A 19,563-nucleotide genomic window follows, 5' to 3' on the forward strand; every position below is an offset into this window, starting at 1 on the left:
CTGAAGCAGGTAGTGTGCTGGTATGTGGATATGAGTCAAAAAATATTTTACAGTTTTCATCTGATGGTAAGCTGATAGGAGAAGTCATAAAAGCTGAAAGTGGAAAACAACGAATAATCTCAGTTTGTTGTAATCAACAAATGTCTAAGATGTGTATAAGCAGAGAAAATGAAGACAATATTGAGGTGTATGATATCTGATCAGTTATTTAACTGAATACAAACAAGCATATAATCATGCATATTGAAATGAAAGAATAAATATAAAACATGAAATGTAACAAAAAAAACCCCATAAAAAACAACAACAAAAAACAACAACAAAAAACAGAAAACAATACTAATATGCTGTGTGATAATAAATGTGTACAGTAAAACCCTTAATTAAGGCCTCATTCAAGACTTAACCAAAGTGGTCTTAATTGTGTGATGGACTTAATTGTGGATATTCTTATCATTGCTTACACACTTTATGACCATGGTCTATTTTTATCAATGAACAAACAATATGTATCTTAACCTTCAAATACAATATACAAGTATGTTATCAAATTAAATCTTATGGGAAGAAAGCATATTTCTGAAGAAATTGAATATAAAATTCTCTTTGGTTCAATATTAATTGTTATTAATTGTTAAACGATGTACATATTCACCTATAAAATAAAAAAATAATTCTTCACAAAATAATTGTGCTTATATTAAAGCAACATTAAAACACTTAATTTTCTTTCTCACCTTATTTCATAAAATATCCCAGTAAAAACAGTTTTGACACCTTGTGAAATAAAGTGTCATGCCTAAGAGCATTCAATCAGATAATAAAATCTAAGATCTAGGAGGTATCAGTGGTCTCAATAGTGGGGTCAAATAAAGAACAAATTAAACAAAGAATTGGGACATAGAGAACAGAAAATTCTATTCTTTTAAAAAATGGTCTCAATTGTAAGGTGGTCTTATTTCTTGGGTGATCTTAAGAAGGGATTCTGTTGTATATAATAAATGGTAACACAAAGATTCTTGATCTTCAAAAAGTGTTATTAAGTAGAAATTTAGAAATGTGCTCATTTTTTGCACTAAAGCAAGTTTAACTTTAATATATTCATAACATATTCTTTATTATATGTGCTTATATGCCAATTATATTTCTTACAAGAAGTTTGATGAAGAAAGACTGTTCATTATACAAGTAATCAACTTGTTTTAAATTGAGGACTTGAGTTGTACATTAATGAGTCGTGTCATGACAAACCAACATAATGCGTTTGCGACCAGCATGGATCAAGACCAACCTGCGCATCTGCACAGTCTGATCAGGATCCCTGATGTTCGCTTACAAACCCTATAACAAGTAGAGAAACTGATAGCGAACAGCATGGAACCTGATCAGACTGTGCGGATGCGCAGGCTGGTCTGGATCCATGCTGGTCGCAAACCAATTCTGTTAGTTTTGTCTTGGCGCGGTTCAATTTTTATAAATGATTATAAATTTACCTCCTCCGGCTGAAATGGGGGGAAAAACCAGTTGTTATCTCCAGGTATATCTGTGGCTGTTATAACTCTAATAACTCCAGGGATTTTCTACATGAAAAATAAATAAAATAGAAAGTTAAGCCGTCCTTGCATCATAAATTAAGATATGAAACAAATGAAGCTCTCAATATCATTCCGTCATGTTTCACTGAACATTCTTATTATGAACATTTTCTTATAGTTTTATTTTCGAAACTTTAACTGATTTTTAAAGGGGCTGATGCATCATTTTCGTGCCTTGTCATCTGCAAAGACACGAGGGCGGATCTAAAGTCCGAGTCCGCTATGCAAGAGATTATATAAATCGTTTTACGGCGTTTTATTACGGCGGGTCGTCACGATTATATATCCGTTAATGTATGCATGCATGGGCAGTGTCTATGCGAGAATAAAGATTGATATTATGAGAAGAATGAAGACCAGTGGTTCGAGTTCCGGCTGCAGGGTGCCTATTTTTTGTGTGATTTTTTTCTGTGTATAATTCCCAAGCACATGACTTTCTCCCTTTTCATAAGTATCGGCGATAATTAAAAATTGTACATGTATTTGTAAAGTATATTCTTTACCAAAGCGTCCGTAGAATCAATGGACTCCAAAGTGGCACTGCCCACTGTGCTCAATACAAAAGCAGCTTCTAGTTGCCCTGGATACGCTGGAATATCATCTACATAAACTGCTTCTCCACATGCCTAGTGGGTGAGAAAATGATTCCCTTTTCCTCAATTATAATAATTTATATAACCTATTGAAGGCTATACATGATGTATCTATCCGATGAAATATTTTACTTTTTTATATATTTGTAAGTAAAATTATGTTGTTTTATAACCTTACGGCTGTTTCGAGACATATTTGTAATATTGAATGTCTGTGTGATTGAATGTACATGAATATTGTACGTTAACAGAATAAAAAGTTCAGCTGACATTGTTTGTTGGTTTTGCGATTAGTTCATGTATGCACCACCCATATCGTGACAACTATCTTTCATTCAAGGTTATTCATAATAAACTCAAGAAATTTATAGCAACAGGTAGCCTCGCTTGTGATGACACGTGCAATATTTTATGACAGAGAATATACATTTCATTGCAGTTTTGATAAAAACAATTTAAGTGATTGTATTTTGCATGCACCACTAAGTATTTTCGACACTTAAAAAACATATGAAATACATAAAACTTCATTGCAAGCATGTAAAAATTAGATAAAGACATAAAACAACAGCAAAATTTGAAATTTACGAAAGACAAAATTTTCTTACATCATTTTACATTAAAACAGTTTTGAAAACATTCAACTATAAAGTCACCGTCGGATACCCACGGTTGATTAACATGTAATCAATGTTTCAATGTTAATGGTTCGGCCGTGGGCATCCGACGAAGCTGAAATGTATGTACATGTGTAAATATTGTAAATAACAATTATATTCACCTGCGCATTTGCTTCAAGTTTCTTCATAGGTTCTGTGACTGGCCATTCTATTTTGTTGGTGTCATATGATTGTTGACCTGACGATATAGGTCTATCATAATATAGTTGTGACGTAGCTGACCGGAACTTCATGCCAGCTTCATCTCCAACGATGTGTAATACAAACTGGTATAAAAATGTAATAGAAACTGGTATACAAGTGCAATACAATCTGGTATAAAAGTGTAATACAAACTGGTATAAAAGTGTAATACAAACTGGTATAAAAGTGTGATACAAACTGGTATAACCTTATAATATAGTCTGGTATTAAATTGTAATACAAAATGGAATATTAACAGGTATTAAGTAAGAACTAACATTGAATCCAGACTTGCAATATTTCATAAAACGATAAATTTGGAAATGACATGGTAAATCATTAGTACCGCACTATGAACACTTTCCCCGTTGTAACTTAATTCTTTACCACTCCAATTTATTTTAGTAAAATATTGAATTATACTTTGGCCAGTACTTAGTGCTTGTAAAGTACCTTGAATGCAGCAGTGCAATCTAAGAACGGGCCAATTAAACCAAATATTGCATATTTTCAATTTTTCGCTATGCTTGGCGACAATAGAGTCAGATTTTCATTTTATCTATTTTAAAACGAGATTCATACGAGTTTATAAAATACTATACCCAGCAGATGCAATATTAAAACGAAAAGGGATTTCACTAGAAGTTTTGCACAAAAATTACAAGGCTACATCAAATGACATATTACATGTACAAATTTGTTTACAAGCTTATCAACAAAATTCTTAAAATGATATTAATAATATTTGTAAAGGAGGAAAACCTTATAGAACAGGGATAGAGCCAAACTTTTCCTGTAGTCTGGACTTGATAACACCGGGGAACTGTCAACTACCACTTCTGATGCCAGAGTTGCCAAGGCAGCTAAAGAAAAAAATCATTAATTAGACATTAAATAACATTATTGAAAATGTACGCTCGTGTGTCATATGATTTATATGAAATAAGTTTACAACTTAGTCGAGATTAAAATTGTTAACCTAATGGTGCTATTTTATATAAATGTCAATGGCTAATTCAACATAAGTTACTATACGATTACATCCGAGACATAGATATTATGTTATCTGTGTCTCTGATAACATGTTAATTTTAATATGTACAATGTATATATTGATCGGTAATGACGCCGTCACAAAATACCATCATTACAAAACTGAAACTATTTTGTTGCCACCAGGACGCATATACAAAGACAAACAAGAGAATGGTTCCTTTTAACGATTATTTTAACAAATGCAATACGGTTCCAGAAAAGCTTTATCTCCGAAAGACCAACGGATAAAAAGGAGCAATACTCGGTAAAAGCTATATACGAATGGCATTGTACAGATTGAAATATATTTGTTGTATTTAGCAGATACATACTTTTAAAAACTGTTGCATCTCCTATATTCTTTCCATTCAAATATGCTTCTGTCTTACTTGCACGATCCTACAAAAATTGAACAAAGCATAGAAAGTCCAGTGTTCTTTATGTTTGATAAACCGATAAAATATGGCTTCCTATATTTAATTATTTTGTAACATACCAGATAGGACAATCGGAAAATCATATTTGACTCCAAACGTTAAATTAAAGAACTGTAATACATGTTTTAAGTTACTAAGACTTTAACTGATATTTTTGAAATTATTTTTTTAGGACTTTAACAATTGCTGTCTATAGCCTTAATTTCGTTTTTTTTTGTTTTGTTTTTTTTGGACAAATGCATTAAAGATTATAAAGAAAAAGCTTATCCATACAAAGGTAGCTCCAATTCCCCCAAACGCTAACACTGGCGGCTCTTTGATCAGAAAGCCTTGTGTTTTGTCTAGTTTTACCCTGAAACCTCCAGTCACGTAGGAGTGATCATTCTGAAAAACAAAATTTCATTGTAGTGTTTGATTCTTGCGATGACATTAACAAAAAACAACAATATGAAATCAAAATGATCGCAATTAGTTTTTGGCTGTATTTGAAATTATACTGACAATAAAAAAATAAATCGCATGACGATTTTTCAGTTTGAGTGATAAAGGACCCTCGTGCATTATTTCCGGTAAATATATACGACAAGCCTCTGCATAGAATCACTGATCATCCAGAATCTAGCCTCAAAGCTTTGTCAAGTGTAAGAATTCTATGCCTCTCATGAGATTTGAAACAAAATTAATAGACAACTAAGAATTTAGAACAGGGAAATTGTTTATGTTCACGGATTTCGAGAGCAAACATACAGTAAAGCGCCTGGTAAGATTTCGTGACCTGAATTCAGACTTTAACAAGGGTAAGTAATAAATGTCGCTAGAATTTGAAAAAAGATTTAGGTGTAAGTGAACCTGGAAGTTCTGAATTTAAGGTAAATGCATTTATTGAAATATGTAGTAAAAGAGTAATTGCAGGGTGGGCCAGTGAATGCCCCTTTTGTTATCCGTACCTGATTTCTTTGAGCAACTTTATAAAACTTGATTATATCATCTTTGTCAAGGTCTGTGTAGCTCATAGCTAGAATCAACTTGCCACTGATATCTGTATTAAGAAAGTCCGTAATGTCCACAGAATCACCCATGAAACCTGCAAAAAATATTTTGAAAAATTAAAGCATTAATTGAAAACATTCTGGAAATAAGATGTTCATATATATTTAATACATTATAGTAAAGAAGGGTGTGAATGTTTATGTTCTAAGAGGTGTTAAGGTAAAAATATATGGATTAAGTGTGTTTCCTGAGATGCATTAACCACAGCAAAATTACATGAACATTGCAGACTCAGTTTGATTGAGTCTGGATATAAGGGGTAATGAAAAGTGCACCATCCCTCACGCCCACTAGCACCGGCTGGAGTGGTACTTTTGAGTGGTTATTTTCAAAACTTAAAAGTGTCCGAGGGACCAGAAAAATATAACAGCACTGAAGTGAAGTAAGGGTTGCCACACAAAACTCGACACCTGCTTTTGTGAATAAAGTTATCAAAACTATATTTACATTTGATAACATCTCAGAAAATATTAGTAGATAATTTTGTTTTTGTATTTTTAAATTAATATATTTCACATCACATATTACTATATTTCTGCAGAATTAATCATAATAATTATATTGAATTAGATCTAAACATAAATAAGTCTTAATTACCAGTCCATATCTGTGCTTTAAGCACGTGAAACATAACAAAAACGTCTGATGGGAACTCTCTATGCACGTGTTTCGTGACCAAATTACCCGCCCATGTCCCCCTCTGGTACATGAAAGAAAAAAGAGAAAACCTTTACACATGTGTCATCAAAAGATGAGTCCATTATCAAACATGGGCATACACATGAAAATATAATTCTATCTCTTCAATTTATTTTATGGCATCTGGAACGTTAAAGAGGTCAACAGAGGCGGTGGCGTAGAATTACTTTAAAATAGTTTATAGCAAATACAAATTTAAATAAAAATATTTTCACAGATATAAAACTTTTAAAAGTTATCTGAAACAGCGGACACAAAATTAAAAGATTCAAATATGCTTTAGAAGTATTACTGTAAATTATTCTGTTATTAACAGACTTTCAGATAATTGTTTTGTATGAATTTGCGGTCTGGCGAAATTGCGCGAGTTATTGAACTTTACAAGATGAAATACTAACATTTCGGACAGGTAGATTAGCAACACGTTGAAGCAAGTTTGCACATTCCCCGAAATAGTCTTCCGCTGCGGACATTCTTGTAAAAATGTCCACAAAATGGGTCAAGGTTAGACCAGCTCCAAGAACGATATCCGAGTCAAACTACATCATGAAAGAATAATATAAAATATTAATATCATATCATGACGAATAGAAGCAGTACGATTACAATAAAATAAACGTTGTAAAAATAATTGTTGGAAATTTCTCTATCTATTTCATATTATGTCAATATAACGAAATGGATTACAAACACCGATTTCAAGGAATAACATGTAAAATAGACGTGGAAAGTTTATTCAAGACTTATTCGTGCCGGTTTCGCGACTCCCTAATAAAATGGTATTGTAATAAAATGGTGCAGATATATTAAGGTGACGTCATTTGCGTTATACAAACGTATTTATACTGTAGACGCGTCAATGGAAAACATTTCTTTTGCACTTCATATATTTTTATATTGGTCGTGTAGGTTCATTTCTGAATTGATTGAAATCATTGAATAAAATGATAATTAGCCCAATATAATTTCATTCAACTCGTTCAATAAATTCAGTTTTGAACCTGTCCTCTATATCTATGAATGTATTAATCGTTATTGATATTACACAACAAGGAGACAAGCCTTTATACAATGGTTTCTATATCAAATATATCAACACTGTCAAAATTTATTCATTTTAAACATTTTAAATCACTTTAATCGTCTTGGTGAAACCAGTTAAATCAACCCATAACAATCACTTTCACTTAAAATAAAATACCCAGTACTGGAGCTTTATAGCTAAACATGTCTACGTGTGACCCAAGTAGGGCTCTGACCCACGATTTCAATGTTGCGATGCACATACTTTAAGCATATGGTAGTTATAGTATGTACCACTTGATTTCGAAAGCACAAATATTACACAATTTTGACACAATTAAGGAAAGTAACTTTTATATATAAAATATGTTTCATATTTCAATCTTACCGAGATACCATACATTTCCCTAAATCCCGTGAGGTCCAGGACGACATCAAAATTATCTGGACTCTGGTCATTATAAATACCTAATCAATAAATAAAGCAGTATAAACTTGATGGTAAAATAAAATCAAGTAAAATATGATAAAATGTTCAAAGGAAAAACAATCCTGTCTGCCCATCATATCACGTTATGAGAAATGGCAAAATTTAGTACTATTTAACATTTTTGGTCGACAATAGATTTTTTTTCAGTTTAAATTCATTTTTTTGCTCAAACGAAAATTTTCATTCTTATAAATATTCAACTATTAATGGCACCAGAACGTGAACCTGTTTAAGGAGGTCTAAGTTACAAGCAATGTTGTACCTATTGAATTCTAAAGTATGAGTCGTTATATTTTTACTTGTACAACAGATGTCATATCAGATAAACTGTTATTATAATAGAAAAAATAATAAAATAATACTAAAACCACTGTATATGAGCCGCGTCACGACAAAACCAACATAATGGGTTTGCAACCTGCATGGATCCAGACCAGCCTGCGCATCCGCGCAGTCTGATCAGGCAGGATGCATGCTGTTCGCTTTCCAACCCTATTACAAGTAGAGAAACTGATAGCGAACAGCATGGATCCTGATCAGACTGCGCAGATGCGCAGGCTGGTCTGGATCCATGCTGGTCGCAAATGCACTGTGTTGGTTTTGTCATGACGCGGCTCATATATATATCATCTTTATATTAACAATATCGTGTTCGACTAAAACAATCCGTTAAATATTAGATCATAAGAGTTGTAATAATAAATTTTCATATACAATTTGTATAATCATGTGATTGATATATAACCTTATGGGACGTATTCTGTGAAACGAACGTAATAAAAATTTGTTAGGGTATTGAATATACAAAACAAAACTTATTTTAATAAAAATAGATCAGATATGTTTCATTTCTTAGAAATATTGAGAATAACAAATGTTATAATCCTTTTGGGTGTAAAGATAGCGTTTCTAATATACAAAATAATATTTTGGCTATAGACATAAGTATGAAACCACATTACTGTTTAAATATACACGTACCTTTTAAATGTCGGATACCAAACCAAAAAGGAGAAGCCAAATTTATCATGATATTCAAACAAGTAATATAAAGATAATAAGCACTGGGCGATGGGAGTGGTAATGTCGAAAAAGTTAATAATGAATACATTTTGCAAAGGGGTACTACCGATACGGTTCGTAAAGCAAAATGCATACTAGCTACCACTAACAAATAAGTACATTTAATTTTCATTTTTCGTTGTTATAAAAATAAAAGACAAACCTAAACATCACAATCACTAGCATCAACCTATCCTCACTGAAATAAAAAATAAAAGTTAAGGGAAAGGAAATTATCTTGCCTTTAGCAGTGTTCCCCAGCAGAAACCTTATTTTCTTGCCCTTGTTGGCATCCAATATGGCCGTCACGTCTTTCTCTGTTGTTGGTTTAAACCACTGTGTATCTGCAAACACCATGTGGGTCATCGCTCCAGACGGCTGGGAGGAGCATTCACCTATGCACGACTTTCCCGTGCGAGAGCAAACTTTACCCTTCAAATCCTAAAAAGGATGAAATAAAAATATGAAGGGTACGACATACCGGTGGTGACATTTCAACTTCATCTTCGCGAATTCATAATTTCAATTTCATTAATTCACGATTTAAACTTCATAAATTCAAGATTTCAACTTTATGAACTCACGTTTTGAACTTCACGATTTCAACTTCGTTAATTCTCGATTTTAACTTAGTTAAGATGAAATCTTGAATTCGTGAAGTTGAAATCCTTTAGTTATAAACATGAATTCATGAAGTTGAATTCATGAAGTTGGAATCATGAATTCGTCTAGTTGAAATCGTCTGAAGCTGAAATCATGAAGTTCAAAACGTGAATAGCAAAGTTGCTTTCGTAAAGTTGAAATCTTGAATTCATGAAGTAAGAAGAAGAAAGAAATATTTGCAATAGTCATACATAAATTAGAATGATAGTTGTATACTTTAATGCTATTTAGGTTACTTTTTTAGTTTAAACACGTTCATTTAAGCTATATTATGAAGGAATCTTGAATCTTCTTTAAACTTCTCGACTAGTGTCACACGAGGAAACATGTCATTACGACAGCTAGGTTCGAACCAACCCTCTCGAGAGTTGAGGCAAACACCTTTTTTACTAGACCACCTATTTGATATTCTTTATCTCTGGCAACACCTCAAAACAACAGCCTTATTCCTAATGATGTAAGCATGCAATTAATATATGGGCAATTATACTTACATTTTAGAAGATAATTATGCAATATACAAATACAGTACTTATCATAATCAAATAAGTTTTCAGACAAGTATCGTAAGTTACACCTTAGCTTATAGTTTTCTCGTAGAATATATATCATTCAAAAGAATGATGTTCTTTCCAAATATTACATTATCTCATACATGTAGCAGTGAAATATAAAGCTGTATATCTCATAGCAGTGAAATATAAACATACAGCTAATTAAAAGACTATACCTCAATATCACCGACAGTGTTGTTGCATTTCTTGTTGTGAGGAATTGCCATGTCTTTAAAAGCATCCAAGATTGGACGGTAACCTAAGTAAAAATACTTTAATTTTAAAATAAACTCTTTTATTATTATACACATAAAACAACAGCAAGAAAATAAAAATTTGAAACAAAATAAATTATTGTTTTAAAAAATAAATGACACTGACCTTGCAATGCAATAATTAAGATACAAAATGTAATTTAGATTCATGTTTAGTAACGAACATTTACGCTCCGCCCCATAGCCAGCGAACTATTTTTTTTTTAAGAAAATGTCATACCTGTACAGCGACATATCACCCCATCGAAAGAATCTTCAACTTGTTTCTTAGTTAGACCAGTTCCATAAAACTCTTTCAGACTGTAAATGGGAAAATATTTCCAATTGAGATGTTGCCATTGTCGTTGTTTACAAAAGTCCATACAGAAACAAACTATTCACAGACAAGTAGTAATATGTCCATAAGCTTCTGTTTCAAGATAATATACATTGTATAACCAAATATTACTTTCTCACTTTCGGTCATTTAACCGTGGACCTACCGTAACTGTTAGTAAAAGCCTTTGCCACCATATTAGATCCAAGACTCTTTACTGACTAATTTTACATTTTCGTCATGATATCCCAAATCCCAAATAATAATTAAAAAAGTGGAAGCTGATCAATTGCCTTTAAGACATGCAGGAGGTTAAGGGTTAACTTAAGGTAAACTATTCATTAAACGTTCGCGCTGTCGGCATATTCCGCATCTTTCCGACAATTTTATGCCTAATGTAATTAGGCATCGATGTTATCGCGACCAAAGGAATCATTGTTAACTTACGGCTGAAGTTGCTGTATACTGAAATAAACCGTTTATAATTCGAATACCTCAAATGGAGATAGATATGTGACAAGACATTTCTTCCAGATAATTTTAAAAGTATATTACAGAAAAGGAAGTAGCCCTAGTAGGGGAAAAGCGAATCCCCTACAGAACGCCGAAAACAGCAAAATTGAAAACGTACGCGAACATGTTCATGACCTGTCCAGGTGTACAGTATCCACACTGAGACCCGTTGTAGTCGGCGATTTGTTTCTGTATGGGATGAAGTCCATCTCGTAGGTTTCCAATGTGTTCTACGGTTCGAATCTCCCACCCGTCACATGAATATAGGGGCGCAAGGCACTGTAAAGGACAGAAAGAGGAGTCACGTGGTTAAAATAAGAGCACTGAGGAAAATATTAATTACACTAATGTTCTGCATATGACTGCATCTACAGCAATGTAATATTCGACAATTTTAGTAGTTTATGCATTCAGCTTAAAGCGGCCTTCAGATTTTATATTTTGCTGGAAAAACAATTCTGTGTTGTTTCAAACTAAGTATTTCAGAAAATTTATAGCGGAAAAGTGCATCATATCACTGTTAAGCCTCTTACAAAACAGCGTCCCGAAAGCTTTTTATAGCAGTCAGTGACGTTCGTATCTAAAAATAGAATATGTCCGCTTTACTAATTTACATACAAAGAGCGAACCGTATCCAGAGTTTCCTTGTTGTTGTCTTTTTTGTATTTTATCGACGTACATTTATTTCTTTTGGTTTGACAATTAAATGAAACAATGTCTCTAAAAATAACATATTTGACATTTAGAGCAACTGAAGGCTGCTTTAACTTTGCGCATGGCCCGTCCACTTTAAATTGAAAATAGCTTTATTCAATATATAAAACTAATACAGCACATGTTTATAAGAATTTTTTTACATCAGACATATAATTGACACTTAGAAGGCAAATTGATCTAAGAAGATTATATGAAACATAGTATAAAAGTCTTGCACGGTAACATACCGAGTTAACGGCGTAGCTCAGTCGTTGCTCGGTTATCGGTTCAAACAGTTTGGCTTCTACCAGACAAGACCCACACCCGCCAGCAAAACACATGTGTTTCGTACCCACAGAAATTCTCTGGTCCCGCAGAAACGTATTCAGGGCAGTACTTGGTCCATATTCTGTGCCAACTGTATTAAAGAAAAATGATTCGGATTTTATCTCATTACATTTTCTGAAGATGAAAAAATCAGTAGGGCCTACGTTGGTTTCGTTAAATTTTATGATTAATTCACATGAGTAAATCTTAAATGATATAAAGCTGAAATATTGTTATATTGAATTCCGCTATTTTAGATCGTAACTTTTAAACTTTTTTTCAGTTTATTTTGACAATCATTCCTTTCTTATTAATTCCCTTTTAATTTTCTATGAATGAAGATAAATATACAAATCTTGAAGAATTGCAATATCTAAATTTGGCCAAAAAAGAAAATTCATAACCACAATTATTAGCTTACATTCGTTTGATATCATTTAAATGAAATATCCGCCTTGTAATAATTGGATAGCTCTGGCTGATTTAATGATGTCAAGATAAAGTTTATGAAATAATGAAGTCAATAACACATTCAGAATTCAATACCTGTATATTGTTTTCCATTGACCGTAAGTGATATGGTTGATTTTGTTGGGCCAAGTGTCCGGAACTTGAAGAAGTGGCCACACTGGGCACACGTAGAGGCTTGAACGCCACTAAATGGCGATGGCGATGGCGATGATACGGGGACATGGCTAAAAAATGAAATTAACCAATTATGAGAAAGGAGCTATTAGTGTGCAAAAATCATGCCGGTTTCAAATCCATATTTTCTAAACGACAACCGTAATATATGCTTGATGAATACATGCTTGAAGGGAGATTGAAAAAAAATGATCAAAATAAAAAAACACAGAAAAAAAACAGGAAAAAAAACAATCATGTTGACAAGATGATGATAACTATACTGATGATGGTGGTGGTTGTGGTAGTGATTGTTGTTGTTGTTGATGATGATGATGATGACTACACTGATGGTGGTGGTGGTGATTGTTGTTGTTGTTGTTGATGATGATGATGATGATAATGATGATGATGGTGGTCCCTATGATGATGTTGTTGTTGTTATTGTTGTTGTTGATGATGATGATGATGATGATGATGATGATGGGGGTGGTGGTGGTGATGATGATGATGATGATGATGATGGTGGTGGTGATGATGATGATGATGATGACGATGATGATGCTGATGATTAAATGTATAGGATTGACCTAAAGAAGTTGATATCATTGATAGTTGCAACGAAGAAAGTATAAGTAAACTTGAAACAGGTACTTGAATTTATCTTGGGCTAGAAGTGAATATATTATCAGTTTACTTTCAACCGCTATTTAAGAGGGGTGAAATATGTGTATCAAACAATACACAGTGTAAGGTTAAAATCTATACATTATATATAAACAGACTAAGTGATTTTCTATGATTTTACGACACACACACGAAAACACATTCACTTAGAACATCAACAATAACATGTATATTTAGTGTTCACCATATCATTCTAAAAATATTCTAGATTATCAATATATGGGTCAACACCCAATATAATGTATACATGTATAATATGCAACGATTTGTAGAATTTGAAAATAAAACACCTAACTGCATATTACATCTTACAATTAATTGAGATGATAATCTCAGCTATTGAAGACGCTCATTTATACATAATTATATGCCACCTTATAGCAAAATAGTAAAACATAAATATTTATATTTTAATCAAAAAGATATGAAAAAATTATCAGATTATAACTATTATAAAAAAAATTATTGATAGATTACAATAAATAAAATATGATATTTATAATGCCTACCTCGCATGACACACTGGACATTTTATTACATCCGAAGGCATATTTCCAAACACCTCCGTTATGTTACTATCAAATAACAATAGTAAGTTGAGATAACACTACTTTTTAATATACATCATGTACATCGTACTAATTTGGTATCACAAGGTTTATCATGTGATTTATTTACAAGCGGTGTTCCAGTAGAGATATCGCGTTTGTTTTGACCTATATGTAAAAGTACGAGTTATAGATTGAGAACATCTTGACAATTGATTTATTACAATAAACCGTATGAAGACGAACAAGGCACACGCCTTCAATAAAATGTAAATTCGTAAGTTTTGTTGTTATTTTAATTTTTTAATATGATACGTAGATCTATTTATAACTTTTTAATGTTTATATCTATGATATAAACTCGCTTATACCATTGGTCAAAATATTCCTTCTTCATGATTGTCTGTGTTTCACCCAGTACTGAATGGATCTGATTAAAAAGGGGAACAGCAATGACACTCTGAATATATTTCTCATATTAAATTAAAGTTTGAGTTTATTGTAACAAAATATTTCGAGTATCTGAAAGCATCCCACAATACCATTGTATTGAAATTTTATTATTATTATTTATTTTTTCTTTTAAAATATATGTTAAACTATTAGTTTTTATATATCATGTCTATCAGTAACTTTAAACAATAGTCTGTGCTAATTATTATTCTGACTTGTTGAAGTCATAATCTGAACTGTCATTTTTAAAAAAAAATATTTTATACAATGCCTCATCTGATTTCAGTCATTAACTTAATTTATCTTATTTATCATTTAAATGAAATGATTTTTTAATTTGTTAAACTGTTATTTTATTTATAATAATGTATATCCTTTTTATGTAACTGTGATCTATGTTGATGCAAAAATAAAATAAATAAATGCACATTCATCACCAATTTCAACATTTAATTTTCTACCACCACTTACTCGTGTGAGTGGCTGTGCGCATCGCTAACCACAATTTCCCTTACCCACTCTCACCGTTCCTAACCACAAATTCCTGTATCCGATTGTATATAAAACGAAATGCTCATGAAATATATGTTCAAGCTATATAGTCTACAAATATACTGCATTTGGAGAACCGTCTCTAAAGACCCTTTCATGCCGCAGTTTTATTAATGTTTTTTTAAAAGAAAATTTAAACTTAATGATGGTTGATAATAGATTTCCTAATATTATATGCGGTTAGCAGTGTTAAGGAGCTTGTAAAAGTGTATTGTCGGTTTTACCACATTGTCTTACAGCAACAACCCTTACATTGTTTTACATCAATAAGTGACATTATTATTATTATCATTGCAATTATTATTGTTGTTGTTTGTGAGTATTGTTGTTGTTTTTACACCAATTTCGACACATTATCTAGATAATCATATCTTTGATGCCGATCCGTCTAAACAGTTTTCTTGATAACTAACCAGTCATTACCAATATCTCTGCAAGCGTCCAGCTACTAATCCCGCCCATTTTTGACAATCAGCGGTAAGAGACAAATAACCATTAGACTAAATGTCCGAGATCAACTTCCATGTAGAAATTTCACCCTGCCAAATAATCTTACCATCTATCTCTTGATTATTATACGATGATTTCTAATTGCAGAAACAGTAAAGGAGTAATAGACATAGTTCAGGTCATTCAAGTAACAGAAGATATGTACAGGGACAATTAAGTCATTATTTATTGATGGATTGTAACACAAATGATAACTATCATGACAACAAATGTGACACATGTAATTTAGGTTAATATTTTCAAGATCAAGCTAGGTCACTAGATATGATAAAATATCCAGATATTGCCCGGATATTGCCCATAGCATATATCCTATATGCATATCTATAGTGCCCACATCTCTGTCAAAAGCTTTTGTTACGGGCGTATTTTGAGACAATGTTGCCCTTGTTTATAGGTTTTTGCAGAAGGATGTTGACTTTGGATAAAACTTGGCACTTAAGACAATTAAGAATTTTTTTTACATAATTGCCTATTATATAGAATGATTTCAAATCTATAAAAGGTATCAACATGAAACTTGTTATACTGTCAGTTATCGCCTCGGTCAATATTATTTATTTCAGTACATATCACATCATATTCACCAGCCAAAAAGTCCATATTTGTATAATATAAGATGTGGTAGGAATGGGTTTTCCACACCATAGAATATTATACTGCTAACATTATCATCCAATATATAACATTACGAACAAGAGCCATATTAATACAGTACACTCCCATCTATTCTTAAAAACAAGAGCTGGCATAATGTAGTTTTTTCGAAGTTCAGAAAGGTGTCGAAAGCCATGTAAGTAGGGTTGCCTTAGTTTTTCAAATAGTCTAGTAAATAAATACACACAATTTTGCACAGATTTGTATTGAGAAATAGACTACTGTGTATAAATTTAATTGCGAGGATGTCAATGGATGCCAATTGATTAAGTGTCTCGAAAATTAAATTGGATTAGATTCAATATAACCATGTCATATAGACTTTATTGTAAGTAAGTAACTTAACATGTACATGTATATAATTATGCACAGCTTTACATACCTACTTAATGTTCTTAATCTAACATTATCACTTTGTACGAATTGGTGAATGTAAACGGTGGCTCTGGCTTTAGACACCCTGTGAAGGTCTTCTGAGATGAAATCACCCTTTCCGAGGTATCAAAGTCTAATGACAACCTGCAATAAAAGAAAGTCATATTGCTTTATTGATGCGCATGAAATAAATCAACTTTGATAAAAGTTTTTGTAACCACAAAAATATGTCTAGATCCAATACGAATATACATGTATAATACAGATTCTATAATTATTTATATATATATTGATAAAAACTTTTGTTGTTGAGAGAAAATAATATTGGATAACTTGGAGAACATAGATTTCAACATTTCCAAATAGAAAATGCTAACGAAAACGGAACATTCATAAGACTTTATGCATAATCTATTGCTGAAAAATATAGGATAAGAAACGAGCAAAATATTTGAAGAAAGATGTATAAGAAGGGGTCCAAAAGTGTTTCCTCTCTCGGTCATAAAGCTTTCTAACAATGTAATGATGTCAAAAGCCAATAACAAAGGAGTTATGAGGTGAAACATTCATCATTCTTAAGACTCAATCGATTGAAGTATTGCTGAAAACACTTTTATATATTTTGATGGTGTTTATATTGCGGATCTGTTAGAGAATAATGATGATAATGATGAGGGTAATGAAGATAAGGAAAAACAGATACATGTTTAAAAAACTCCCTCAAAATTATGAATTTTTATTATAACTTAAATAATTTGTTGATGACTGCATGGTATCCCTATATGCGATGCTCCGAACGCATTATAGTTTCTGAACGACAATTTTTAAAATGGATTTCGCAATTTAAATGGATCAATAATTACCGCACTATAATAGATTCTTCAAACGTAAGTTCATATCGGTGCCAATTCACCCTTTGCTTGCTGTTAACACTATGAAACCTAATTCATTGAGAACAGTTCGTTATAAATGTTTCATTGATACCTCAAAACATTGTCTTGTATCATACATTTTTTGGCATCTGTGAATCACTAAAAGTTACTTTCTCGCAATGACTAGTTTCCGAGAAAACCGATAACAGCTTTAAGACACGATAAGAAGATTTTCATGTACGTCGTGACCTAATGTTTACCATGTGTAAATCAATGCCAAAGGCTATTATTAACTGCTACTTACATGAGCAGATGATCTCCAAAATATGATAAGAAAATGTGAGAGTCTTTGCAAATGAAAGTTATTTTTTGAAACGGTAGATTTCTCTCATCATTAATTGTATTCAATATTAGTATTTTTATGCCGATTCCAACACATTTTGTTATTTCTCGGCACCGCGACGGTCACTCCGCCTAACCGGCTTTTATGAATAACTAACAAGCAATTATCCACTTCTCAGCATGTGTCCTACTCCTAATTCCAAAAGAAAATTTGAATCAGTGGTAAGACACAAACGGCCATTAAACTCAATATCATAAATCATTTTTTCCTGGAAAAACTTAGCCCCGCCCGAGGATCGAACCAGTGATCCCTTAATTAATAAATTCAATAATGTCTAATTGCAGAAGCTTTAAAGAAGTATTATACAGAATTAGGTCATCCCTCTAGCTGTTGTGTCAGTAATTTGATGGGAGTTATTGTATATTCTGTAATTTCTTGTCAGATTATTATAGAACCTTTATAACAAATGTAATGTACTATACTTTCTGTATTTCATCTAAACTTCCAGATTAATTCTGATTAATGAGTGTATGAATAATTTTCTGTAAAGTATCATATCTTCTCGATGTAAGAATCTAATTAAACACTCATTGTAACAACGCAAATGCCTTATTGGTCCATAAACCACGTGAATAGGACTTAATTTCTGTCATTTCAAATATCCTATCATGGCATATATGAGAGCATTTGATTTAGCATGTTAAAGAAAATTACATTCAATAGAAGGCAATTTAGACGGTCTATGTACATATCTAGAACCCTTGATGGGATTAAAAAGTGTATCAAGCTGCTGCCTGTATTTTAAACAAAAACAACTATTGTTTGAACTGTTAAAAAAGAGTACGCATGTAAGAAGATGTTAGATTGTATATTTTCTTAAGAGCGAATGACGCATGCCTGAAATCAAAGCTAAACGCTTAAAATCCTTCTTAAAATAGTAAGATTTTGTTCTTTGAACATTTTATTTTGTTTATACACAATATTCATGTGTGTTAAATAACAAAAACATTCTCTGAGTAAACTCTCATCAAAATATGAAAGCTTAACAGTTGTACTTATAATTTACCTTTTGTAGCCTTTTGTAGATATATATATTTTTTTAGATTATACATTTACACGCTTTTATCTAGAATGCTTTAACAAGTATTGCAAGGTTCTTGTGTGTAGTGTGTTTTAATGAGATTCGATGCTGTTTTTCGTTGTTTTTCTTTTTCTGTTTTTTTTTTTTTTCAATCGCATCTCCTGATCATGTTTTATAATTGCCAACAAAATTTGAGCAATGCATGTGTCGTTAAAACAAAGAAATTGCAGTTTTAAATATAAGAACAAATGAGCTCATTGAAATATTGTGTCAAAATCCTATTACTGGAATATTATGAGCATGAATTGTTACCATTATCACATTCGCAATGTTTGAAGTAAAATGTTGAAGGGCTTTTACACATCTTGATAATGTTAATGCTGTAAATCTATTCAAGTGCAATGTTGATGAAACGAGAATGCGTCTGTACCATCTCATTTGTTTTGCATATATTTTACGTAATATCATGTCACTACAAGATTTTATTTACGTCTCGACATTTAGTAGATGAATTATTCAAATACCTGATACAATTCCTTTTTCTTTCGGCATTGTTTCTACTATCATTTTGTTTTGATAAAATATATTTTACTTTTTTAATTTGTTTATCTGTATAAATATGTGGTTGTATGTATGGAAACTATTACATTCATAAATTGTTTCATGGAAT

At 32.0% G+C, this 19,563-nt stretch overlaps 1 protein-coding gene across 1 annotated transcript; it reads right to left on the minus strand.

The window, feature by feature from the left end:
- Nucleotides 1-1,466: 1,466 nt before the first annotated feature.
- LOC132759647 (uncharacterized) lies at nt 1,467-14,171 on the minus strand. The gene is made up of 17 exons (XM_060751458.1): nt 14,012-14,171; nt 12,738-12,886; nt 12,113-12,282; nt 11,287-11,447; nt 10,560-10,639; nt 10,241-10,323; nt 9,090-9,288; nt 7,684-7,763; nt 6,671-6,811; nt 6,171-6,273; nt 5,471-5,607; nt 4,797-4,907; nt 4,419-4,485; nt 3,814-3,914; nt 2,970-3,134; nt 2,099-2,221; nt 1,467-1,580 (listed from the first exon to the last, which is right to left on the minus strand). Exons 1-17 carry the CDS (start codon nt 14,050-14,052, stop codon nt 1,482-1,484), a joined length of 2,010 nt encoding a protein of 669 aa, XP_060607441.1. The 5' UTR covers nt 14,053-14,171; the 3' UTR covers nt 1,467-1,481.
- Between the last annotated feature and the right edge of the window lie 5,392 nt (nt 14,172-19,563).

This window comes from Ruditapes philippinarum, unplaced genomic scaffold (genome assembly GCF_026571515.1).
Source record: "Ruditapes philippinarum isolate M1 unplaced genomic scaffold, ASM2657151v2 ctg2144_1_1_1_1, whole genome shotgun sequence".
NCBI classification, from domain to species: domain Eukaryota; kingdom Metazoa; phylum Mollusca; class Bivalvia; order Venerida; family Veneridae; genus Ruditapes; species Ruditapes philippinarum.

What these genes read in the sequence shown, in the direction of transcription:
- LOC132759647 (XM_060751458.1), bottom strand. Translation starts at nt 14,052, where the DNA reads ATGCCTTCGGATGTAATAAAATGTCCAGTGTGTCATGCGAG. An exon ending in GCTGGGGAACACTGCTAAAG is followed by an intron (nt 7,764 to 9,089) that starts GCAAGATAATTT and finishes TTTATTGATTAG; the next exon opens with GTATTTATAATGACCAGAGT. An exon ending in CTCTATCCCTGTTCTATAAG is followed by an intron (nt 3,135 to 3,813) that starts GTTTTCCTCCTT and finishes TTTTTATACCAG; the next exon opens with TTTGTATTACACATCGTTGG.